Source organism: Trichoplusia ni, chromosome 2 (assembly GCF_003590095.1).
Source record: "Trichoplusia ni isolate ovarian cell line Hi5 chromosome 2, tn1, whole genome shotgun sequence".
NCBI lineage: Eukaryota > Metazoa > Arthropoda > Insecta > Lepidoptera > Noctuidae > Trichoplusia > Trichoplusia ni.
Window position 1 is genome coordinate 18,223,895 of NC_039479.1, and position 27,548 is coordinate 18,251,442.

General features: G+C 34.6%; 2 protein-coding genes across 3 annotated transcripts in view; one reads left to right on the forward strand and one right to left on the reverse strand.

Moving 5' to 3' along the window:
• Positions 1-415: 415 nt before the first annotated feature.
• On the forward strand, positions 416-5,647 carry LOC113508513 (glutamate receptor ionotropic, delta-1). Of its 2 annotated transcripts, XM_026891594.1 has the most exons (9): positions 416-831; positions 965-1,053; positions 1,287-1,472; positions 1,829-1,992; positions 2,301-2,470; positions 3,681-3,874; positions 4,158-4,444; positions 4,783-4,966; positions 5,226-5,647. In XM_026891594.1, the coding sequence occupies exons 1-9, from the start codon at positions 753-755 to the stop codon at positions 5,502-5,504; spliced, it is 1,632 nt and encodes a 543-aa protein (XP_026747395.1). In that variant the 5' UTR covers positions 416-752; the 3' UTR covers positions 5,505-5,647. The 2 variants fall into 2 exon arrangements, with proteins under 2 accessions (XP_026747395.1, XP_026747394.1); XM_026891593.1 differs by having other exon boundaries at positions 770-1,053.
• A 241-nt stretch (positions 5,648-5,888) lies between these two features.
• Positions 5,889-27,548, reverse strand: part of LOC113508517 (zinc/cadmium resistance protein) — a 32,708-nt gene continuing 11,048 nt past the window's right edge. Inside the window, exons 5-10 of the mRNA XM_026891602.1 lie at positions 20,319-20,491; positions 18,928-19,040; positions 14,313-14,436; positions 12,145-12,240; positions 9,190-9,338; positions 5,889-8,576 (exon numbers count right to left, since the gene is read on the reverse strand). Coding sequence (XP_026747403.1) covers positions 8,531-8,576; positions 9,190-9,338; positions 12,145-12,240; positions 14,313-14,436; positions 18,928-19,040; positions 20,319-20,491 — 701 coding nt within the window. The 3' untranslated portion in view covers positions 5,889-8,530. The remainder of the gene's footprint in view (positions 8,577-9,189; positions 9,339-12,144; positions 12,241-14,312; positions 14,437-18,927; positions 19,041-20,318; positions 20,492-27,548) is intronic.

Sequence of the window (27,548 nt, forward strand, 5' to 3'; positions counted from 1 at the left end):
TAGGTACTATTTTGGCTAACTTCCATGATTGGTAGATATTGATTGACGAATAAAAGTTTAAATATTCTACTTTCCTGCCTAACATTATTGAGATTGTAATTAACGGCGTACGTTGCATCAGACTCAATAGGTACCCATAGGAGTTCCTTCAATATAATATTTTTTACGTCTTTAGTAGCCTTTTAGAACGTACACGTTGATCACATATGACAATTTACTGAGTAACTCGCTATGCCGTCACCCATTAACGATCTATGATTATTTACCTCAACATTATATGGTTTTGGCATAGTGTGGATATTCCATTCCAATGTGTCAAATATTTATTAGGAAATATAATTAAACGTTGAGCAATATCGAGATTTTTTAAGGTTTTCGCAACTGAGTAAAATGGAAAGCCTGCACATGATCACCGAGTGCTGTTCAGACAATTTTGTTTGAGCATACTGCGTTGTAATCGCATTTGATATAATATGTCGCAAAGTCCAAATTCGATGTGCAGTATTGGTTTTCAGTTTGTTACACAAAAATGCATACTTTCCCATTCCCATAGAAAACCTAGTCGACTAACCGCGCATTAATCCCGGTTATTTGGATGATTTATAAAGTTCATGTCAATATTATTCCTTCGTGCATTAGCGTGGCCCGTAGCGTGAGGGCCAGTGGCGCATCCTCGTCGGTCGCAGTCACCATTCGGTCGCCGAACACCAAATGCCTCCGGACGTAGTGGCGACAGACAGCCTAATTATGCCATGGCCGGCATCGAATTGATTATATCGTCGATATGTAATGCAACCTATTGCGAAGTACCGTACAATGATAACTTTACAGGTGTTTTGTTTGGTGACTATTTACCTTAATTTTATCACTGCACACTATTTTTTAACTTTCTCTCATACGTTATTTTCAAAGTTTGACAAACTTTTAACTTTGGTAATTGACAAATTTTTATTTGTTCAAAAAGGAGCAGAAACGGTGTCCGTCAAGGAAGTTAATTACCAAGCTTTGGCAAAAGAAATCAATGGAAAAAATATTAAAGTTACTACATATAACGTGAGTAATGTTCAGAGAGCTCTATAAGCTTAAGTTTTGTCTTGCATCGCTAAAACACTATTTATCTGCCTCCATCCATCTAAGGTTATTTTTCGGGCTTATTACTCGCCAACTCGTTTTTTCTGTTAGATTTCAAGTTACCTTTTCTCGAACGATGGTAGCCCAGAGCCTTTCTAACTCCTTCAGGACTTGCTTTACCTGGAAAACCATCTGCCATAATAATGTTTTTGCAGAATACTCCCTTAAGCTGGATAGAAAATCACAATGGAACTCTTGTTGGGAAAGGCGTGGCGTTTATTGTTATGGAGATATTACGGAAAAGGTTTAACTTTACATACGATGTTGTTGAGCCGAGAAAAAACTTCGAATTGGGAGGAAGAGTTCCCGACGATTCTGTTATTGGCCTCGTGAATAGCACCGTAAGTAACTATCTACTATACATAGATGTACAAGGAGAAAGTATTTTGGATAAAATCCCATACTAAGGGATTGACAACAAATACATATGTACATAGACACATACGCTTGTGTCGTACAACGCATAGTGGCTTTGGCTTGATGACTTCAACCACTAGCCACTCCGGTATAATATGACGGTAGTATGGATTGCACTATTCTTAGTACCTAAATATTTGGGAACTGTTAAAGCTGAAACTGCAGACATCTCGCAAGCGCCGAGCAAGCTTAGATTTTAGTTAATTTGCTTGCCTTTCCGCAGACCTATGAAAGCAAATGTGATCTTTTTTTCATGAATTATTTTTTAATATGTTATCAGAAAGTGGATATGGCCGCGGCATTTCTCCCAACATTGAGACCGTATCAAGAACAAGTATCGTTCTCCATCATACTTGACGAGGGCACATGGGTGATGATGCTGAAAAGACCAAAAGAATCTGCTGCCGGCTCTGGATTGCTTGCACCATTTAACGAGCTCGTTTGGTATGGAAATTTAAACTTTGTGCCAGTAATAATAAGGGTTCTATTGTTTTGGTAAAGTATTAGTAGTACTAGTGGTCTATCAATCCTTCAAGATTTTGTCTACTACTTGGACATATATTTTTTTACTAAATAGATACTATTTTCGAGAATCCGCAGGTCTGGGACCTATAGGTTTCACGAAACTTTACTCATTCAAATCTGAGGATACAAAAGCGAATGGAAGCGGAATGCTTCAAAATTGCCTTTAATTGCGTTAAAATTCCCTCAAAAATTAATCTATTTTATGACAGGATTTCTTTAATACTTAGGTACCTAGTCCTGGCAGCGGTAGTAACATTTGGGCCATGCATAACGTTCTTTACTCGCGTAAGAACTAAACTCATTGAAGATAATGAAGGTGTTCTCCCGCTAAACCCCAGCTTTTGGTTCGTATATAGCGCTTTCTTGAAACAGGGCACCAACTTGTCACCGGAAGCAAGTAAGTAGTGTAGTTAGTAAATAAGTAACTCGTCTACTAGTCCATAATCTCTCTATAATCTAATCGTGAGACTGATTCATGATTAAGGACTCCGGTTAGGATAACCCCGAAACTAGTCGGGCACTCCCGACGGATAAAGAACATTGTAAACATTCTAACACTCCTAGACTGTTGAAAACGTGGAAAACAGAAGCAGTTATGCTGCAGGTGTTGTGATGTGCGTTTTCCCTGTCCTTCTTCTCATTCTTTGTTGTTTTCCTGGAAGCCCGCTTCCTCGGGAGAAAGGACGGGACAGATAAATAAAAAAAATGTTATTTCATATTAAGTAATAATAATAATGTAGGTAGGTACAACCTACCACATAATCACAGACGGTGTTTGTACAGTGTAATTAATATTTCGATCGACATTAAATTATGTCTGCCATCAAACCACGGACTCGTTTTATCGTAGTGTGGTCGATCGTATCGTGACTAATGGTTTACATAATCTATCACTTTTTGTCACACCCTCCTGGTCAGTACATGTGGAAGTAATCATCAATCGGAACGGCGTTAATGATCGACATTCCAAATATTTGTCATGCCCGTGATTATGATTATTACGTTCGATTGATGGCATCGAACGTTATTTTGAAAGTCAGAGCTTGTAAAGCATGTAATGATAATTTGTAGATGACTGATCATTTTAAATACATTAGATTGAGGTAGATAGGTTGTCTGATAAGTCCAAAAATATCTAGTATTTACTGGGGTGCCATTAGATAACCTAAATAGGGGCTTAGGTACCTACTACAGTCACAATCAATGACTTGAATGGTTGAAAAACTTCACTTTTTGATAGTTTGCTTCTCTCCTTTATTTTTAGACAGGTAAGTGCCCCACGACTATGGCACTAATTCTCTGTGATGGATAGGAACTTGGCGATAGTAATTATTATTAATCCACGCTACCATAGATTAGTTAAAACCCGATAGATGTCTTTATGTTCCCATTGCTGTACGGTGTACCCAAACTTATAGCATCGAATGGATTCTTTCTATGGGTTATAAAACCAATTAAATGATGATTAAACCTACGCTAAGCTACGTCTGCCTTAAGATTGGTAATTAATTAGAAGACCAGAAGAATTCGATCCCTGCTACTATCTATCGTTTACAAGCAACACACTTATTAATGTTTATTACTAAAAATCCACGCTCATTTTCCAGACACGACTCGCGTACTATTCGTTACTTGGTGGTTGTTTATGATCCTGCTCTCGGCGTTCTACACGGCAAACTTGACAGCTTTCTTAACACTGTCCAAGTTTACTCTGGCTATAGAGGATCCAAAGGACTTGTACGACAAGAATTATAGATGGGTCACATCGGCAGGCAGCTCTGTGGAACATGTTGTGAAAAATGTAAGTTACTTAATATTTAAATATCGATCATATTGACTTGATGTCTGTAGATAATCCAATGGGTTCCTCCAAATCGTTCTGTAATTTAATGGATTCTACTGAAATGAAGCGACGGTTGAGATCTTGTTGCGTCTCCGCTAGAATCTGCATTCAAAATATATGTTTTCTTTTTGTACGTAGGTACCTACTTTCATGAGATAGTAGATAGGTACTAACTTTAGTTATAGAGGTATTTAAATCTACATTCATATAATAGGCATATGAATTAATCTTTGTGTTACAGGAAGGTGACGAACTATACTACCTAAATTCAATGATCAGTAACAATCACGCGAGGTTCCTATCGGTGAGAAACGACAAGGACTTCTTGGACTACGTCAAGAAAGGCGCGGTACTTGTAAAGGAACAGACTGTGGTGGATCACCTCATGTTCTTTGATTACAACTCCAAGAAAGATGTAGAAGAGTCTGACAAGTGCACTTATGTCCTGGCTCCTAAAGCATTCATGAAGAAACAGCGGGCTTTCGCATTCCCGATTGGAAGCAATTTGAAAAATTTGTTCGATCCTGTGTAAGACTTCCCTTTGCTGTATATACTTTCTCAATTTTGTAATAGTTGGTATTACTACCAACTTTTTTAATGGTAATTTCTGCTCCAGTCTATGGATGCATTCATACATATCATATTGAAAAGACCTACCTACCCGTTAACATAATACTCAGACATTATTTTACAATTTTCCCAGATAATCAATAAGGACTTCGGTTCTACTATAAAGAGTTTATAGACCAACTGCAAAACTTTTTCTCTGATAGCGCCTTGGCCTGCAAACTCCAGTACTAGACCAGTACTACTTACAGGTTGGTTTTAATACTTATTAATAGGCACTTGGTTATGTATACTTACAGACTCACGAAAATATTCCAAGCCGGTATACTGGAGTATCTCAAACGAAGCGACTTGCCAAGTACTAAGATATGCCCTCTCGATTTGAGGTCTAAGGACCGCAAGCTCAGGAACAGTGATCTCATCATGACGTACGTGGTGATGGCTGCGGGATCAGGAATTGCTATGGCTGTATTTGCGGGCGAGGTAAATCCATTATCATTAATTTTCTTGTCTTAATACTTTTAGGTTCCTAGAATCACACGTTCCTAGAACCTAGGTACAGGGGAAAAAATGTGATTTTAGTACTGTAGTTTAGCAGTAACTGGTAACTTAAAATAATATCGTAAGAAAAAAAGTTATCATTATGGTTATTCATATCCATAATTAAAAATTATATGCTTAAAAGTCTATTTTTACCATTATCGTACCTGTCATAATAAAAAAATAATCATTTTATTGCCAGGTATTCCTAAAACGATACGTTAAAATCAAAATGAATAAAGGCGGCAAAACGAAAAAGAAGAAAGTCAAACTGTCAAACAAAAAGTCTAGAATCTATGATGACAGTCGGCCTCCACCGTACGATTCGCTTTTCAGCAGAAACCCAAAGTTTAACGTCGAAAATACGCGCACTAAAATGATAAATGGCAGAGAATACTATATATTTGAGACTGGAAATGGTGACAAGAAACTCATACCGGTGAGGGCTCCGTCCTCCTTTCTGTATCGATCCGATAAATAAATATGATACGAAAATTCAAATAATGGCGGAACAATACCTATGGCTGATCGAACAACGAGGAAAAAGTAACGTTTCAAAATTCGAACACATGGAAAATAGTAAGATACTTAATTATTTTAAAGTAATTAATTTTTAATAGTAAGTTTTTAAATAAGTTGTGTGATTTATGTAATTATTAGTTTAAATATCTACATTAATTGCTGCATCATTATTTTATTGTTTATTAGAAAATAAGTAAGTACTTCGTAGAATTGAAGTTACCTACTGTTAAGCGTGTGTCAGTAGTGTTAAGTCAAATAATGTTATCGATAGCACAAACGCACAATAATTTTAAATGGGGCAGACAATATTAATTGAATATAATAAAAAAATACACACGAAGCATTGTTTTAATACATAATTTTATTAATTGTGAAAACTTAATCCACAATTTCAACATACAAATAATATATCAACGAGTTCTATTTCGAAATAATTAAATTGTCTACATCGTGTACATACATCAAAATAAAGCTGCTCGGGTTTTCAATCTTCTTGTACAACACCACAAAAAGAGAATAAATAATAACCCAGTCCTGATTATTTATACCTATTGCCTTGCCTGGAACTCGTTAGGAAAATAGACATTAAAAAAAGTACACAAATTCTGTATTCCGTACGTATTTTCTCATTTTGAGCAGTGACTATTTAGCCACGCGTTGTAAATCAGTCATATTTCCATTCACCCATTAAAAAAAAATGATTAACCAATAATTACATTTAACTTAACCCTAGGAAATAAAATAAGTCCAAAATAATTCGTAACACTGATTTCTTTTTCTATTGATTTTATTTGTGTACTTAAAGCCAATTCATAAAAAAATGGAGCACCACATACTAGCGATTTCGATCTTCTTTTGGAGATGCCTTCCATTAAATTGACCTTTCATGAGGAACGGTTAATTTTATTATAGAGTTTTTCAGCTCAAACCCTTATTAAAATGTAATGCTGCAATTAGTGCTGTTTTTTGTAGACAAGAGCTTAGACAAATGCAAATTACCAATGTATCCTCATAGGTAGTAGCCACACAAAGGTATGGTGTTGCCATCAAAATAAAATGAACTTAACATTTTGGCAGTTCGTCTTTCCGAGAAAGAGTATGTTTTAATTATCATTAAACAGATTGGTACAAAAGACAATTTTAAATAGTAATTTTATATAAAACTCTTTGTGACAATAATCCAACATTACTTTAGGACGTACGTAAGTGCAATATCTATGTTTTACTAACTTGTGATTATCTAACTATGTTATTATTGCAATGCTACCCGCAAAATATTGTAAAGTCATTCTTTGAAATGCAAGCCTGTCGGCTATTACTTTACTACTTACAACTACAAAATTACATCACATTTTTAAGTAATATTGTAAATCTAAAACTCTTAAAATTTGCTTTTCTGGTAGGCAGCATAAATGTTTTAAATACTAGACTTTTCGAATGAGTTTTAACTATTAATTTATTTAGATTTGATCAAATTACTGTAACAATTTATTTATATGACAATATCACGGCAGATAGCATCTAATGAAATGGAATTATATCTATTTATTTTAAACGATTAAATTTGGCGATCGATTTAAATGTGCAATCGGTAACCATCGAGTGAGATTGTCATCGATTAAATCTTGAGCAAATGATAGGCACCCTTAGTTTTACAGGATATTGGTATAAGAAGTATTTAACTATAGATTAGTATTAATTTTAATACAATTAATTCTATTTTTAGACGCAACGATCGATATTCGATAGCATATTAAATCTAGCTAGCAACAATCTAATCAGAACTCTTTATAATATATTCTAGCAGGTTGTCACATTACCTTATACTGATATAATCGAGAAATACTAAACAATTATCAAATACATGTATTAAGATATTTGTTAAAGATAAGATTGTTACAATGCATTGCGTCATCCACGTGGAAGATGTGTATCAGTTTATTGACCTCGTTTCCTTCGTAAATTTCCTTTAAGTTTACATTATTAATTATTGTATTATAAAAAATAATGCCATGATAACTATTTCAAGATAAAAATAACATAAGATTAATATGCATATTGTACTTCAGAGATGAACAATCCAGATTTTATTTAAATATCATTAGTGTATCGATACTGAATTCAAAGTAGGTGCGCACTTTAAAAAGAACAATTTAAATTATACAATATAAATTATATTTTGCATCGCAGCAACTCTAACAATTATTGTCAGACAATAGTGCTCTCAGCCTTTCTTCGATTTTAATGGAAATAGGCGGATATTAACACAATTACTTCTGCCTTCACAATTATGTTAACTGTCGCAGTTGCTACGCTGTAAAATATATTTATGTTTGCCTTGAAGACATATTCACCATAAAATATAAATTACCGAATATAACTCACATTGCGTAGCATTCAACGTCATTTTAGTACACATTTCGCTCTATACATAATTTGTGAATAACCCTTAATAATAATACATTTTCTAATCACGCGAAGCTTTTGCATTCACTATAATTATTATCTAAAGATTAATTTATAATTCTGCACATTCTAGCACAAGTTTAGGGTTCACCCATAACAATCGGAAACTTAATTTTAATTTCATCTTATTGAATTCATAACCGCTAAATACTTAGCTATTAATTTCCTTTAATTTGAGGGAAAATCTTGATACAAAAAGGTCTAAACGCATTAAATAATTAAGCTAACGTAATCATTTCATAACTATATATATCCAATATAATAAAAATTATAATGAATTATTTATGCATCTGTAACAATTTAGGTAATGTAAGTACTTAATTTAATAAAGTGAGATGGCGTAACACTAATGAGTGACTATACCTAGGTAATGTAGCGAGATTTATAACGAATTTTAGTTACAACAGCAGCTCATGAGATGAATCGTTATCACAAAATGGAAACGTTTTTTAGAAGACGTATTTTTTAATAATGGAGCTAGGGTATTTCCGATACGGCGCGGTAGGGCCCGGCCGGCTGTCACACAGCAAGGCGACCGTCCAGCATAGGCGTCGGGAGCAGGGAACTAAAAAAAATACTATAATTAAACTCCCTTACACAGTTAACCTGCTGTTTAATTGCCAAATTCCTTAACACATCAATCTTAACCTAAGTATAATACTTGTAATCTACAAAGCTGCGCTTTTAGAAGCATTTAAAACAACTTAATTTAGAGAATATTATATTTTACGTAGGTACCTAATATTGTACTCTTTTATCTATTCCTATAATTACGCGATTTAACCGTCTGTCGGCACTTGAAGATAATAGCTACAAATTAAATAGCTCTTATGATTAATAATACTCCAAACGTACAATGTAGCCTCAGAATTTATAAATGCAAGAGAATATTAACTAACGACCGCAGTTGTACTCTTTGGGCATTGTAGGAAGACTTATTATACCGCTGTTTCTTACTATTAAATTATATACAGTGGAATTGAAAAAGGAAAGTCAAAAGCAAATAAAAGAAAATTTGTAACCCATAAAGTAATCCAAACTTTCAAAAACACTGCATAATTAAATTAAATAACATAAATTAACATAACATAAACATTAGTCACATAACCGAGTACTCGAGTGATCGATACAATCGATTTGGTCCATCGTAATCGATTCATGATCGTTACTCTACTAACCCGCACTCGAGAGCTTCTAGGTTCCATGTGGTTGCTTGCCGGCCTGTAGCGTTGGCGCCGTTCGTTGAACACATAGATTCTGTCCTTGATCCCATGGTTCGCTGTCGGCAGAGGTACGGCGTAACTGTTGGGGAAGGCGAGGTTTGTTCCTGGAATTCAATAAACATGTATACAGTATTATAATGATTTGATTTTTTAATGAGTCAGTGAAAAATCGCTTTTTACACGTTCAGAAATTAGGATGCCGGATATAAAGCAGTGCCAACGTATTCGCAGCAGCTTGTTTGACTTGTTTCTGTATTATTTTGCATCCGATGAGGCATCGAAAGATGGATTGTGTTCCGTGTGAAAAATAATTAAATTTTCAGTAATTGTGCGTAAACACGACCTTATTACTCTCACTGGCTCACTGATTTGACAGTTGTGCGAAATACATTGCTCGCTGATGGAAAAAAATGTTTTTACAATGTTTCGTACCAAGCCAGCAGCAACCCTTAAACATAATATAAAGCCCGGAAATACCATACTAAATACCCAGATTTTTTATTTCTACATTACCTTAATACCTACTTCTTAAAAGTTACCCGAATCTCCTATTCAACAATAGTACAAAGTAAACAAAATATCAATAAATCAATCACCATAGTAACTCACAATAGTTTATTCGATACGTCTGCCGTATTCAGTCACTTTAAACTAAAGTTATCACTTACAGTCAATGAACATAATTTACTGGTCAATTATCTCAATAATTTATTTATTCTTAAATACAATACGGCAGTTTATCATTCTAAGTAGGTAGACATTCACTAACAATTTTCTAATAAACATTAATGTGGAATTCTCGTACTTGGGTGGTGAAATTTAAAAAACAATAAGTTTTGTTTATTGCTAATTATGTGTAATTACCTCAAAGTGTATTGTGAAGGTTTGGATAGTGATTCATTAAGTGTTTTAAGTATTGTTCTGACAAATAATTACTGTCGTGATAAAATATACTTCTAATTTGTTTGAACCGCATTATTGAAGTAAATTAGTGTTAGGGAGGTATACAACTTACTGAGTTTTATTGGTTTTGCAAGGCTAATACGTTATTCTACTTTGACTAAAATACCCAAAGTACACAAAACGACCAACAAAGAGAATAAACTGTTACCTTTCATAACTTCCGAGTAAATTGCCATCGAGCAATTTTCATAATCGATATCAGTTGTAACAATTACGTGTCCTTAAAATATGCATTATTGATTTGACCAAGGCTTCCAATACTTGACAATTGAATAATAAGTATGCTATTATCCTGAGAGCACTAGCGGCAAAGGTCAATTTCATTTTCTCTAGAAGCAACCTCTTTGCTTCAATGATCTAAATAATGAACATCAAGTCGGGGTCTTTGATAAAGACCTATATAATATTTTAGTATTTCTACAAATTTGTCAAGGATAAGGAAGGGTGTTATTAAAAAGGATGAAGGATTTGTGTTAGCATTCCACCATATTATTATTTTCATATCCCATTCCCGATTTAATTGCATCATAGAGTGTAGAGGGTGTAAAGCTAGAAAACCTGTCACCGAAACATGCAGTCAAATGTTCATTAGATTCCTTCGATAGTTTCCTTTGTTTGTCACAGTATAAAAGGCTATCTAGGTCGACTCAAGGAAATCAAAGTCAAATAAATTGTAAACATTTTACTATTTTTATAAATCTTTTACAACAAATGAACACAGCCTCGTTAACAAACATTTGGCATTAATACAAAATCACTTATGATTTAATAAACCTGTAATAATTATACAACTATGATTCAACAAATAACTGTCATACAAATATATTTTCTATACATATAAAATACAATTAATCTAATGATTTCTACATTAGTTTTCAGCAATATTCTTGAAAGCCATGGAGACAGTCGGGGTGTTCGTATCGTCCGTACTCAACGAGACCATCTCCTTGAAAAAGATTTTATCGAACCCTTATCGTTTCTAAAGTGAAAAACTGTAATTAAAATACAAATAAAACTACTAAGTGACTGACAAATAATTAATAAAACATAAAAATAAAATAATCATAAGTAACGGTTCGTGAGTCTCAGACAAAAATAAAACGGACAAAAAATGTAATGCGAATTTGGTATTAAATGAAAAACAAAAATTTTTAGTCAAATTTCAATTTATTTTATTATCGTTCATGCGAATTTTGTGTTATAATCAAACATTTGTATATTGTTTCTATTTGATATCATTCTGGCACGATGTATGACGACAAGCACACATGAGGTATAACATTTATATTTGAACTCTTTTATTGTAGCTTCTTTGTTTTATACAAACATCGTCCATTAAAGTAACTATACTAAGTAGGCTGCACATACAATCTTTTGAAGAATGTCACCCATTTCCATTAGCCTAAGAACTACTTGGTCTCATAAAAGACTAGTCAGTCTTAATCCTATAGCTGTATTACTAATCGACTACAACAAAATATATACATAATAGTTTTATACAATAATCCAAAAAAATATATATTTAATTTAACAAAAATAAAATAACTACGATAAGGGTAGATTGGGTCAACAAAACATTTGTAAATTAAACATCTGTTTTGACTATGCACATTGTGATCTGACTTTACTACAAACTTATGAAGCGGGACTGTTACCATTGTGGAAGCGAGACAGCACACTACCATGTGTATAACTGCGTCTCGTTTCTACTACAGCAAGGTTCAGGCTTCAGAGTTCATAGCAAGCGCTGGATTCCACCTCTCATTTCCAATAAACGCTCATTAAAACATGAGCAGCTAAAAAGGCTTAACGTTATTCGTTGTGTGAACCTCTCAAAAGGTTTGGAAGATATAGAAAGGTGAAGCTTAGGATAGCTAAGCAGATGCTAGGAGTGTTTGCCTCGTTATAGGTTAGTTACTAGATAATGTCTTCGGGTAAGAGACGCACCTGTTGGTTGGGCCCGCAGCACGTCGCGTTGTGACACAGATCGTTCGGCGGACAGTGCAGCGCGCACGGCGCTTCCGCTGATGCACCGCTTATTATCTAAGTGAGGCAAAATAATACGGTTAAATTTTATAAAAGCTATTCCTGGAATTACAATTTTGAGCAGTACTTTTTTTAAGGTCAAAGACAGTATTTTTGCGGATTGATGTTTCTACTACACACAATTTATTAATGAGTCTTTTTATATAAAACATTTGATAAATGAACAACTTGGTACTCGTTTTACAATAGTTTTTAACCGCGTTCCATTTTTCAGACCTTAGACAAAAAGACATACCAAGATTATTTACCCCTTTAAGTACCTCAAATTTGAAAGTATTTCTAAACACGGAGCTACTAATGGCTGGCACTAAATCTACATAACATCACATAGAATTCAACACTTGAAAATCTCGACAATTCAATGTTACGTGGTATTGTAGTTGAATAACAATATCGTAAATTGAATACGTCATAGTAGTACGCTCTATTGTTCTAGATAGTTACACTACATTGCTGTTTACCTATCCAGATAAAAGGCCGAACAAAAGCCAATTTATCAACTTTCTTGGAAGTGAAATCATAATTGGTTTATGTTATGTCATAAGTATTGCGTATTTGTAGTTGATGGGGAGTATCAAACAACTACTTGTATCAATTTATTATTATAATAACTTTTGTAAGGCGGATTAATTATGATTTATTAAATAATGGGTTATTCATATGTATTTTTCAGGGGAGGCCGACTAGTTTCGGACCCAACCGGAGTCCTTAATAATAACCTGACACAGGAGCTTGCTCTCGAGGCGATAGGATCCGAAAGAAGTCGGGCTATCCCGATGAATACAAGTGAGTAAATCGTTAATAAATAAATTACATTAATTTTCTGCTGAACTTAGGCATGCCCCAGTCTTAACACTGATCCCATTTTCCGCATTCATTCGAACCCAGTAAATACTTTTTGGTTTGCCATTATTTATTTAGTATCAACCATTAGTCCCACACCAGGGGATGGGCCTCCTTTCCCTCCTCTTATTTATCTCGGTCTCTGCGTAACAGAGGCCAGTTTCAAACAAAAGAATCAAGTTCATCCCGCCACTTCTTCTGGACCTTTTTTTTGACCCGGAGAAATCCTCGTGGACTTTCTCCGCCCTGAGGAAGGCGGAAAGGACTTTTAATGGCTAAAACCACTGAAGTGCTTCACCCTTTCCTTGTACCTGAGACCACGGGAACGACTACCACTGGACTTGCCGCAAGGTCTCTTTTTGTCCCTAACCCATTTTATACTGGAAGATCTCAATCAGATATCTTCTTCCCTAATTATATCCTATATAGCTACAAAATGAATAGCCTTAATTTAAACCTTGGAAGATGTTATTTAATTTTTTGCATGTTTTGTACGTAGCAATTACAAAGCCTTGCAAAATAGTAATACGAACTGTTTTATTGGAATCTTATCTATTAATATTAAGCAAAACCTTCAGATAATACGCTTACAATCAATTTCGTTACGTTATCTAGATCGTAATACTCATTGGAGAATATTAATTAGAGGCTCTAGGAAAACATAAACAACTTATTTACATACTGGTTTTGTAAGATGGTGTATATGTTTTGGTTCAACGAATATAGCAAGGACGCTGTAGGTGACGCAGGTTCCTTAGAAAAGCAGTAAAATATTGAGTAGCAGTAAATATAAGCTATAATTTTCCATCTTATTGGCGTAAACGAATACCAATTCTAATGCCTTTCACATAAAGATTATTTTCTAATATCACTAACGGGTAACCAAATAGGTATGATGTCAATTTTTTTTGCAGTGTCCGTCTTGTAGTTTTTTTTGTATAATAATGGATACTTTTTTTTTAATTTGTCCCGCAAACATAAATTGACCAAATTACAGCGAATGAAACTTACGCGTGACGTCACGATTGAGTATAAATTTTACCATATCGTTACGTCACAAGCCCCTCTCCTAAACTTTAAAGCAGTTAATCTTTGTCAATTCTAGTTTTTCTGTAAAAGGAAAAAATATGTGTCTCATACTTTTCAATTATCTAACTGAGGGACTAATGAGATTTTGTCTTTTTATACCCAGTCATCATCCCTATTATAATTTCGTGATAAGTTACCTCATTTCCGCCTAGAGGCAACTCGACGAACTCGGGCTGTATGGTAGTCGAATGTATGCCTTCGTTGTGAAAGAATTCCTTGACCTTCTCAGCGATCTTCATGTACTCCGATAAATTTCTACACCTATAAAGGAAATAACATAATTAATGAGATTTTTATTCAAGATTCAAGAATACATAGTAGAGGCGTCACATAAAAGAAAGCATATCAAATCTTTTGAACAAATCGATGGCAATACTTTATTATGATTTCTCGTGGCAGTTAAGAACTATGAGTTATTGTCTTGAGCCTAGATTTTCTGATCTAGTTAGCCCAAAAAATAGATCATAACGTCGTCTTTATTGTCTTCGTTTTATTGTAAAGGCACGTGTCGACAACACAATGGCCGTAGTTAACCGTAATGTAAATCGATTAACCGGTAATGTTAAACGATTTTCCGTAAATCATGGGTTTTCCTTATCTGCACATAAAGCAATTATCGAAACGCAATTAAAATTAAAAAATACAACATTTGCTACGTGATCTGTTAAAGGTTTTTAAAATAAGATGTTTTACAATGGATAATCTCACACAATGGCGATATAATTAAACAAAGGAACATTTATCATTGATTGTTATTTCAACACACGTTAGTAGTACTCTCGTCTTTTTAAATATACAATCGAGATGTGGTTGTTATTTTTTTCTGTACGATGGTACTTACTATTCAGCGACTTATCGTTATTACATTTTTATTTGAGTTTGGACGTTCAAAGTGCGTATTCATTTATGTCGGGACGATAAACAAAGGGCACAGTAATGAGGTGTCTAACGTCATTTTAATACGTTAACACAAATTAAAAGTAACCTATTTCGGTTATATTTTTTGGTCTAACATAGAATTAAACTAAGATAATGTAATTTCTTCGTTTGAAAAGCAAATACTTTTTATTCTACTTCAAAATGGAAATATTATATTAATTATTATATTAATATCATCCTATTGTCAGTGGCATCTACTTGAAATGGAAAGAATTAAAATGAGGTAATGTTGCTAATAAACAAATCAAGAAAAGTGAAATAAGTGGACTTTTTGCACTGGCTTTCTAACATTTAAAGAGCCAAAAAAGCATCATATTCTCTGTTAATGTACAACATAAGACAATAAAGAAAGAAAAGAGTAGTCGAAGTAGTCATCTATCAACTCTATGTATAATGAGCGTTATTTGTTTGGGTCAATAATTTAATAAGGCCGCTAGCACATACACGCGTCAAGAATTAAAGGCGCCGACGCATTGGTTCATTGACATTGATTCTGGGACAAAGACTAGTTTGGATTGGGACGTTGCCAACAGCAATTTATTTGAGAAACGTTTTTCAAAAACAAACATTACCGGGTGAGCTGGAAAATTGCTTTTGTATTGAAAAAAAAGAAACGAAATTTTTAAAGCGCTGCTGTAACATTCGAATTTGCGGGAAAAATCGACTGGAATGCGATATTTGAAAGTCTATTTTTAACACTAAAATGTTGTTTGCGTTTAAAAATAGACGGGTATATTCAGATCCAGTATGTTTGAAGACCAATTAAAATCACTTTATAAAGTAAACTAACTCTCCATGTCTATGAGGCCTATCAGAATGCAGTAGAAGAGTCGATATTACCCCGCTTGGTCGTATTATGAAGCTACTATTTCACACATGTAAGCTTAACTTAAATAGTTTGTGAAGATTGCATGAAAAGCTGCCTTTTACTAGGTCCGCTGGCAGTGGATGCTTGCTATGTGTTTCTCAGTTTTAGTAGTTACAGCTGAATATACCCTATCGATAAGTCATGTTTCTCGACATAATGGGACAAGCCCGATACTCATTGGCATGACATGATGATCAATAATGATAACCAACCACCAAACGCTTAAGCTCGGTGTGTCCCAGGTAAACGATTGACTGTCTTGGAATCAAAATAAGTAGAAGTAATCGAGTGAGCAAAAGCAGACTTTTTTGGTCCTACAACCATCCTCGCCGTAAACATTCCTTATCACTTTCCTAACACGTATGGTAGCGCATCCTCGTGTATAAATACTTTCTAACTAAACATATGTTACTAATGATTAGTACAATCACTTCCTTATATAACGTTACAATATTATCTGTTATATGTAGTGCGTTATGTTATTTTGTTGATAAGTCAGTCAGTGCGCAATTGTTACTTATATTTTTTAAGAATAATGTACATTTTTCTCTAGTTCATGGGTCCAGTTCGGGCATGCTGAAATTTCTCCAACGGATATACATATTTAGACAAATAATAAAAAAACTTTTGTGTTTAAAACAAATGTGGTGGATCTGTTCTATGGCAACAACAACTTAAATAAAATAAAACCTCCTTTAATTTAGAATTCGGTCAAATTAGAGAGAAAGAGTAATTACATACTTTCAAATGCATATTTGTAGACGCTACTACACACACATAAGGACATTTACACTCATCCTTATCTGGTCACATTAAAAGGCTTTGCTTATCAAGTTATTGACGCGAACAAATGACAGAATAACGCATAACGAACCATGGAGTGAAGGAAAAGTTTCAAATGTTTAGATAAATAGCGTTTAACGTCCGTACCGTGTATTCTGTACTTGACCCACTTGTTGGACTGGTTCTGATTTGCACGCTAAAACGTATACGTAACATTGAATTCACATTTTGGTAGCTAAATATTGACATGAGTGATATCATTGAGTTTTCTTTGTTTTGTGTGGAAGCTTTGTAAATATTTATCATTTAATTTTTGGTGGTGATAATAATATACTTTTGTTTTGCACAATGTTTTGTTAGTTCCAAGTGGGAACTGAATCAGATGAGTGTCATAAACGGTAATTATAAAAGGCGACCAAAATAATAAGGTATGACTTTCAGGAAAAATTTAACAAAAGCGTAAAAGTTCAACGTTCAGAACACTAAGGACCCCCAGACTGTATTATGCTGTAAACTAATTAAGGAAACCAATAAAAACCTTTTTTAACACCAACTCTTTCGAAAGCTACAAAACTTAGGCTTCATTTCAACAATGAACATTTCAAAATGCAAGGGTCCTATAAAACCGCCACAAACTTTTTGTTTAGTGTCATTCACGTGCTACCTAACCTCAATTGCTGTAGTTCCCAATTATTCTACTAAATAGGCTGTATAACAATTCGTGCCAACATTTCTTTAAAAAAGTATGCATTGCAATAACGAAAACCAACCTTAATCGTTTGGAATAAAGACTAACAATGATTGATAGTGTTGCATTCGCCTACATTTTTTTGTCACGTAATTTATATCAATCGCAGTATTTATTTTTAACACGAAAGCTAGTGTTTTACCGCAATATGTAATTACAATAGGTAATTCATAATACTAGTATAATATTTTTTTTATACAAAGAGTATTTTAAAATTTTGCGGTCAGATATTGTTCCCGTTTGTGCAATTTTAAACAGAAAATAAACTCCAAAAATGGTTTCGAAAAAGCCAATTGGCAAGTGGGCAAGGACGATGGTCAATGTTTTTTTTTAAACAAGAAGAGTTATCTGCAGTAATTGAAAATTATTTGTGAGGTACACGTCATTTAAATATTGTGGAGACTAATTAATATCGCATCCATATCAATTTACTGTAAGCCCAAAAACTCTAAAGCTAACATAAAAAATGCCATCCATCATTCAGTTGATAATGATATTGACAGATCGAAATCTGATGCTCTATTGGTAGAATAGATAACTCTACCTTTTTTTCGTAGGCAATAATTAATATTTTGATAAATCTACTAATTGTGGCAATGACGTGTGCTTTAAAAGTATTTCAGTAAAAAATAATAGACTCTATTTATATATTCATAATACCTAGTCACATAGAACATAATTTCTTCGCTGGATCAAGAAGTACTACTACACTTCCTAGATATTTACGAAGACAAAGTAAGTAATCACGAAAACTGAATATGTGGAAGTTTGAAACAAAGAGTTTCGGGGAATTACCAAGAAAACGTTTCAAGGAGGTTGACGTGATTTAAATTACTGTAAAAAGATTTATGATTGCTTCCTCAAAGTTATTATCCGAAATTTAAAGGAAATCTTCATTGCATCAAGTGGAAAATGTTTTGGTACACAAAGTCATTCTTGGGAGTTTGAAAATAGAATATGACTGTTTTTATTAGTCCTGGATTGCGATGGCGGTGAGTGTGCGCTTTGCCATTGACATTGGAACAAAGGACATAATGTTTAATAACTTTGCACTTCACACCTGCTAAAGAACGTCTATCTGAATAGTATACATCTGGAACCTTCAAGAATACTATTGATCAGGCTTTCTAATAATTATAATTTTCAATTGAAAAAATAATGCAGCGATCATTCACATGTTAGTGCTATTTGCTACACAAAATATGTGTTGTTTGTTCGCAATTTGATTACATCGCTACATGCATGTCCCCGTTCTTTAATGTTTCTGTTTTCATAATAAAAGCTCTTTTTAAGATCTTTATATTTTTCTTTTTGCGAAATTAAGATCCGCTATTTGAAGATCGGATGAGATCGGATAAGATCGGGTAAGTCCGGCTATGTTCGTAGATTAGTTCTTAAGGCACCCGTTACCCACCTAATATGTGCGCTGGCGATGATCCTGTCACCAGCTAACTGCCAGACATGGAACTCGTGGACCGCTAGCACGCCGTCGACTTTTTCTAACAAACGCCTCTGTATCGCGTCCACCTGAACAAATAAATAACGTCAGAAAATACTGCGCGCCTTATCAATAACCAAACAATTGTACCACTAGTGTTTATTACCTTTGTAGAAAGTGGGGGAGTTGTGTCGAAAATAAATTTGTATGTAAACGTCTCGGCATATGGCGGGCAACGGTCTGAGGGTTGTATAGTATAACAAGGTAATTCCTTGACCCCACGTACTGTAGCGTAATGCCACGTTATTATGAGAAGTGGAGATAGCAACGCAGACCGGCTTATCGCAGTAGAAATGATTCTAATCATAGCACGTCTAATCGAACTGTCTGTAAGCCATCGTTTGATTAAGCGCGGTTGAAACCGAGACTTATCAAGATGGATGTTTGAATAAATTTCAGTCACTAGACTTCGGAATGACAGACAAATCGCAGAGAATTATAGTTAACATTATCTATCAGTGCAATATGTATTACATGTAGTTAAGTACATTAGTGTTTATCTTGGACTCTTAGTAAAAATGATTTAGTTACAAGAACACATTTTGAAGACGGAAAAATACGTCAGTTTTAACAAAAACACCTCTGAGCACTTTTCATTGACAGCAAAATGATACCTTTGACCTCAAAACATACGCGGGACTAATGAGGTCAAACCGAACGTAGCGAACTGACATTGTATTGATAAACATTACGGAAATTCCGGAAACATGGGACGGATATAGGAATTCCGCATTTTACAATGTAATATGATGAACAATGCAAATGTTACGCCAAAAATTTGCACATGTATTGACCAATTCTGATTGTTGATTTAAGCATGCAACTTACTAACATTTTGCAACATCACTACTTCGTCTATTTAAAATTCTATAATATAAATAATATAAAAACAATTCCATTATCACAGGTCTTAATAAGATTCGTAAAATACTTGAATAAATGCATTCACGATTGCATGCATACCATTTACGAAATATCTGAAAATAAATATATTATTGTTTGCATTTACTTTTAATTTCTGACTAGACTTTCAGATATCTAGACGTCATTGGCTTTTCCGTTCGTTGACATATTACTTTCCAAATAACTACCAAAGTAAGTAGATCTATGACGACATAGAGTATATAGCTTATATAAAAAGGTTGGGCATGAAAGAAAGTAATTGGTTAGAAAGGAACACATTAACCTAAGTTTACAAAAGTACAGGCGAGTTCATAATACAAAGCCATAATTACTGAAATTTAAAAAGTAAAATAATTTATTGGCAAGAATTAATAATAATTATGATGAATCCAAGTCAATCTTACCTGAATATGTGTTGGTACGGTCTGCAGAAGGATGAGGGACGACTCTCTGAGTAATGGCCATACAGATGCAAGTATCAAGATAACTAGCACTATACTGAGCGCGGGGTCGATGTAGTATTTGTACTTCCAATCTGTTAGCCATACAACTAGAGCTGATCCTACTACGATTAACCCTAGAAAGATAATCATATTGTGACGTACGTTAAAGATAATCATGCGTAAAATTGACGCATGTGTTTTATCGGTCTGTATATCGAGGTTTATTTATTAATTTGAATAGATATTAAGTTTTATTATATTTACACTTACATACTAATAATAAATTCAACAAACTATTTATTTATGTTTATTTATTTATTAAAAAAAAACAAAAACTCAAAATTTCTTCTATAAAGTAACAAAACTTTTAAACATTCTCTCTTTACAAAAATAAACTTATTTTGTACTTTAAAAACAGTCATGTTGTATTATAAAATAAGTAATTAGCTTAACTTATACATAATAGAAACAAATTATACTTATTAGTCAGTCAGAAACAACTTTGGCACATATCAATATTATGCTCTCGACAAATAACTTTTTTGCATTTTTGCACGATGCATTTGCCTTTCGCCTTATTTTAGAGGGGCAGTAAGTACAGTAAGTACGTTTTTTCGTTACTGGCTCTTCAGTACTGTCATCTGATGTACCAGGCACTTCATTTGGCAAAATATTAGAGATATTATCGCGCAAATATCTCTTCAAAGTAGGAGCTTCTAAACGCTTACGCATAAACGATGACGTCAGGCTCATGTAAAGGTTTCTCATAAATTTTTTGCGACTTTGAACCTTTTCTCCCTTGCTACTGACATTATGGCTGTATATAATAAAAGAATTTATGCAGGCAATGTTTATCATTCCGTACAATAATGCCATAGGCCACCTATTCGTCTTCCTACTGCAGGTCATCACAGAACACATTTGGTCTAGCGTGTCCACTCCGCCTTTAGTTTGATTATAATACATAACCATTTGCGGTTTACCGGTACTTTCGTTGATAGAAGCATCCTCATCACAAGATGATAATAAGTATACCATCTTAGCTGGCTTCGGTTTATATGAGACGAGAGTAAGGGGTCCGTCAAAACAAAACATCGATGTTCCCACTGGCCTGGAGCGACTGTTTTTCAGTACTTCCGGTATCTCGCGTTTGTTTGATCGCACGGTTCCCACAATGGTTAACTTATACGGTTCTTGTAGTAAGTTTTTTGCCAAAGGGATTGAGGTGAACCAATTGTCACACGTAATATTACGACAACTACCGTGCACAGGCTTTGATAACTCCTTCACGTAGTATTCACCGAGTGGTACTCCGTTGGTCTGTGTTCCTCTTCCCAAATAAGGCATTCCATTTATCATATACTTTGTACCACTGTCACACATCATGAGGATTTTTATTCCATACTTACTTGGCTTGTTTGGGATATACATCCTAAACGGACACCGTCCTCTAAAACCAAGTAACTGTTCATCTATGGTCAAATGAGCCCCTGGAGTGTAATTTTGTATGCACTGATGGATAAAGAGATCCCATATTTTTCTAACAGGAGTAAATACATCGTTTTCTCGAAGTGTGGGCCGTATACTTTTGTCATCCATTCTAAGACATCGTATCAAAAAATCAAAACGATCACGACTCATTACAGAGACGTACACCATTGACAAAGATCGATCAAAGAGGTCATCTGTGGACATGTGGTTATCTTTTCTCACTGCTGTCATTACCAGAATACCAAAGAAAGCATAGATTTCATCTTCATTCGTGTCACGAAATGTAGCACCTGTCATAGATTCCCGACGTTTCAATGATATCTCAGCATTTGTCCATTTTACAATTTCCGAAATTATCTCATCAGTAAAAAATAGTTTGAAGCATAAAAGTGGGTCATATATATTGCGGCACATACGCGTCGGACCTCTTTGAGATCTGACAATGTTCAGTGCAGAGACTCGGCTACGCCTCGTGGACTTTGAAGTTGACCAACAATGTTTATTCTTACCTCTAATAGTCCTCTGTGGCAAGGTCAAGATTTTGTTAGAAGCCAATGAAGAACCTGGTTGTTCAATAACATTTTGTTCGTCTAATATTTCACTACCGCTTGACGTTGGCTGCACTTCATGTACCTCATCTATAAACGCTTCTTCTGTATCGCTCTGGACGTCATCTTCACTTACGTGATCTGATATTTCACTGTCAGAATCCTCACCAACAAGCTCGTCATCGCTTTGCAGAAGAGCAGAGAGGATATGCTCATCGTCTAAAGAACTACCCATTTTATTATATATTAGTCACGATATCTATAACAAGAAAATATATATATAATAAGTTATCACGTAAGTAGAACATGAAATAACAATATAATTATCGTATGAGTTAAATCTTAAAAGTCACGTAAAAGATAATCATGCGTCATTTTGACTCACGCGGTCGTTATAGTTCAAAATCAGTGACACTTACCGCATTGACAAGCACGCCTCACGGGAGCTCCAAGCGGCGACTGAGATGTCCTAAACGCACAGCGACGGATTCGCGCTATTTAGAAAGAGAGAGCAATATTTCAAGAATGCATGCGTCAATTTTACGCAGACTATCTTTCTAGGGTTAATGAACCTGGAACAAAGGATTTTTTTTTAAAGTCTTTACATATTAGAAATAGTTGTTATGCTTGTTTTTGGCTTTAAATCTGGATGAGATGAAATACAGTCGCTAGGCAACCTCGATAAATTAACCTAATTATACATATTGAAACAATTCAATTATCTCAAGTTAGGCTTGCACAGATCAGGCATTGATCCGATTAAAAAGAACAAGGAAAGGAATTCTAGGAAAGCACGAAAGGACAATGTCATAACGAGCACACCCTAGTTTTCAATGAATTGTGAAAAGTCGTTACGTTTTTTTTTATGTATAGCTCAAGGGGAAGTTAACGCTACGGTGATATGTGTATACTTTGCTTTCACGTGCATCTTTTCATACGAGCGTGTCGCGTGTGCGAGACTGAACTTTTTAAAAGGCATCATTAATATGTTCAGTGTTAGTCTAGCGTGTTCTTGATTTAAAACGTTAAAAGTTAACATTTAGGTCAGGCTACTTGATCGCCTTTTTCAAGTTAGAAAATAGAATTTAAGTACTCTATTTTTTCTTCTTTTTAGTCTAAAGGCATTCTTAGAAGTGTCGGAAAACACTCTCTGATTAAATCCTCAGAACATAAATTAGTGCAGGAACTTATTTTGCAATTTAAAGGCAAACCCGTACAGTTAACAAAAATCTACGAGGCTTGACATGCAGAGCCGCAATACACCATTTTAGGTATGTTCTCTATAGCAAATAGAGGTACTCAAGTTCTCATCTGCCTCGATGCTAGGCAACCAGCAAAGGGATTAACGTGTATATTATTACACAAAGCTAACAAGCTGATGCACAGAGGTAATCCGTTGCGCTGGGTCAAGCTTTCAGTTAATATTTAGACGTGTGTTAGAAGCTTTCGTCGTTGAGATGCAATGACTGGACTTACGGAAACATATTAATTGTATGCAGTTAAAATACTCTAAGTCTAATATTAATGACTTCATGGTTTAATCGCATAGCTAATTTTAATGAAATTTGGTATGGGGTTAGTTTGAACTAGTAAAAAGGGACACAGGCTACTTTTAACGGAGCACGAATTTAACGAACAAGACTGTTCGAAAGGGTTACCGTGGCTCAGGTATACAACGGGCGAAGGAAGGTACATGGCTGGGATTTAGTCAATAGTCTGACAGAATTCTGACATTCTGTTCCTCTCAACTCAAAGCGGAAGGAGTTATTTGATGATTTCCCATACGAAGAAAACAAAAAGTCTCCAATCCAAACGCGAGTGAAGTCCCCGGCAAAAGCTAGTTATCCGTAAACCTGATTGATGGATATCCCACGGGCCAAATCACGCGACAAAGTGGTTTTCTGCCTTTTTTTATAACTGAAGTAAAAGCTATAAATATGCATCGTATTGAAATAACATCGAATAGCACGCAACAACACGGGCCTTTATCAGAACTCCATCTGATAATACCATGGCGTGTCCTAAGCAAAGCTAAATAATATTTGTAACGCTAATATACTGGTTAGTTGGGAAATTATAGGTGTTATTATAAAATATAGAATGGTGTTATAACCATAAAGTATGTAGGTGGTAACGAAAGTAGGGCAATGTCGAAGACTTTGATGTAAAAAAACGTGTATGAAATCAGTCTAGGAATCACTTCAGTTTAAAAGTATAATTATAGCATATTAGGATATTACTGAATGAAACCATTGGCCTTTCTAGCTCCCTCATACAGTAGATAAAAGTTTAAATATAGAGACTATTGTATCTATTGTTTATCATTATAATAAATGGAAAACTACTTTGAGCACGTGTGTGTATATTTGTTAAATTTTCACACCCAAACGGCTGAAGCGAATTTGATAAAATGGTACGGTATCACAGGCTACTTTTATCCGAATCGTTTAAAAGGAGGCAATGTTCTTAATTTAACAAAGCAAAGGTGCAAATTTTTAGTACTCATTCAGGCAAGTCTCAGTAAATAATAATAGATCTAAAGACACTATTATCATAGTAGAGTACTCAGTCATGGCTAACACTTCACTGAAACAACAGATAGAAGCTTAGATAGTCTATACACAGAACTACACTAGATTAAACCTGCCTATCTGCCTGCCTACATCAATGTACTCTGCTAGCGGTTGACGACAGCTCATCAATTGGCTCAACTCGACACACGTAGGCTATAGGCGTACGTTTACTGATAGCCACTATTGTGTTACACTTTGTAGTACCTACTGTTTCATTATTATATTCTGATGGTTTAGGTAGGTAACTAAGCGAAGTGGTATGTATTTTGAAAGATCGTCTTCGAATTATTGAAATCGCAAACCCTAATTTAATATTATACAGATGAAAGTTTGGGCACTTCAATTCGAGTATTTATTTTTAATTAAATTCACCATATTTCAATTTGTAAGCAAAAATATTGTTTATTTCTTTTGACGTAGTAAGAAACAGTATCAAAAGATAAAAAATGCCGCGGTGGAAATGAATATTTCTATATTTTTTCTCCTAGATACAACTCCTAAAAAATGTTTGCAATCTTATAAATACCCTGTATATAACAAAATCGTTATAATTTCGTTTATCTAATGTTTCGTAACGACAGGTAGCTGTTATCACGAATGTTTTAACCTTGAGAGTAAAATAATTGATAAGTTGACCGATGATCAGCGTAAGTGATCAGATTGTTGTAATGTTACGATAAGGCATCCTTTCGTTAAATTAGTACAAGGTTCATTTTGTTTCGCGTTTGTTTTTTTATTAAAAATAATGTCAGTGACATTCAACAATGTAGGCTAGATGTTTTTAAATCGGACGATCTAAATATGAGGCGGGCGCGCGTGTAGAATTTTGCGCTTGTAGTAAATTCATGAGACTATTTATAGAAGAACATAAAGTTTGTCATTTCGCTCTTAAAATATTCTAAAAACACATTTATACAGGTTATACTTATTTCATTATCGTGGTCATAAAATAAATATAACTAGATCGAGATGATGATCGACTTGGAGATATAGTAAACACAAATGAAATGAAACTGCGAGTACTTCAAAGTGCTCACTTGTACAACGGTGAGTGGGACTTCGAAATAAAACAAAAAATGGCCCAAATACTGCATACCTTTAACATAAGGAATGAGTAAATGAGGACTTCTAATTCAAGCATAAATTAATGAAGAATTAGCAATCTAAACGAAAATAGTTTTATCGATCCATTAAAACAACGATCATAAAAACCAACACACACTACATGAAATCATTTAAAAAATGTTAAGAAAATAAGTGTGTAAGTGCTTCCGATTTCTTCAATTGACTTTTACAACTTATTCAAAAGATAACCGTACCAATTTCCTTTTCAAGCCTGCCATTAAATCTAAAGCACCTTTGCGCATACTTTGAAAAGTAGAGTCAGTTAGTTATTCTGAGAAAATACTGGTTCGGGGGTTCGGGGCCACATAGCGCGAAGATCGGACGGCCGATGGGGCAGAGAAGTTGTGAGGTGGAGACCACGTACCACCAAACGCAGCGTCGGATGGCTACCTGCCAGATGGACCGACGACCTGGTGAAAGCTGGGTCTCATTGGATGCAGGGGACAATGGACCGGTCGCGCTGGAGAACGAAGCGGAGAGGCTATGTCCAGCAGCGGACAGCTATAGGCTGAGATGATGATGATATAACGGGCATATCTATATAAACTACTGGCATTGAACGAGTTCATTCTTCCTCTCCTCGAATATTTAAAATTTGCCGTGTCCAAGTCGACAATTGTTTCTACATCTTTTACTGTTTATTTTTAACACCTGTAAGTGTACGTTATGCATTGCAATAAACGACTTCACTTGATTTGATTTCGAAGGGAGAAACTACGGGACTCAGTATACAATATACACAATACAATACCCACATGGGAATTCAAACCAAAACTGTTTTGCTTTACGAAACCTTGTTCTTCAAAGGTCGTGTTTAATTTTCAAGTAGCGGTCAATATGTTAACAATAGATGTTTATAATAACACCATAACCGGTGATAACAATGGTTAAATGAGGGAAACTTGATATTTACAAATGCTTCCTATGAGAATGTAAAGCCACAACCGAAACCACATGGTAATTACTAACGCCAAACTTACTGTGCGCGACATGTAGTCAGTACAAATGTTTGTGTGATCTTCGAATGCTTATCTTGAGTCTAGGTATCTTTGTGAATGTGACTTGAATGTTTGTGAAACCCCCGCGACGCAAGGATTACACTGCTTAGGGTGGGTGTCATTTTTTTTTAGAGTCCTCGCAATGCACTAAGAGACATCTTGCAGCTTTGCTTACCTAGGCTTACTAGACTAGTGTAAACATACTGAATTAATAATTAATTATGAATAGAGTAGACAACATTTTTTGTCATTGAGAACTATAAATGTTGTTTTTCATAATTCTTCGACCTTACTACGTAATACTAGACATAAATAATTTGTAAGGTTTCTTTGATATTAATTCAAAACAAATAAAAGAGATAACTGTATTTTTTTCCGCGCTGTGACATTATTATGTTGCAGTTATTGACCTTGTTGTTATCTTGCACTAAAAAGACAGTAATTTATCAATCATTA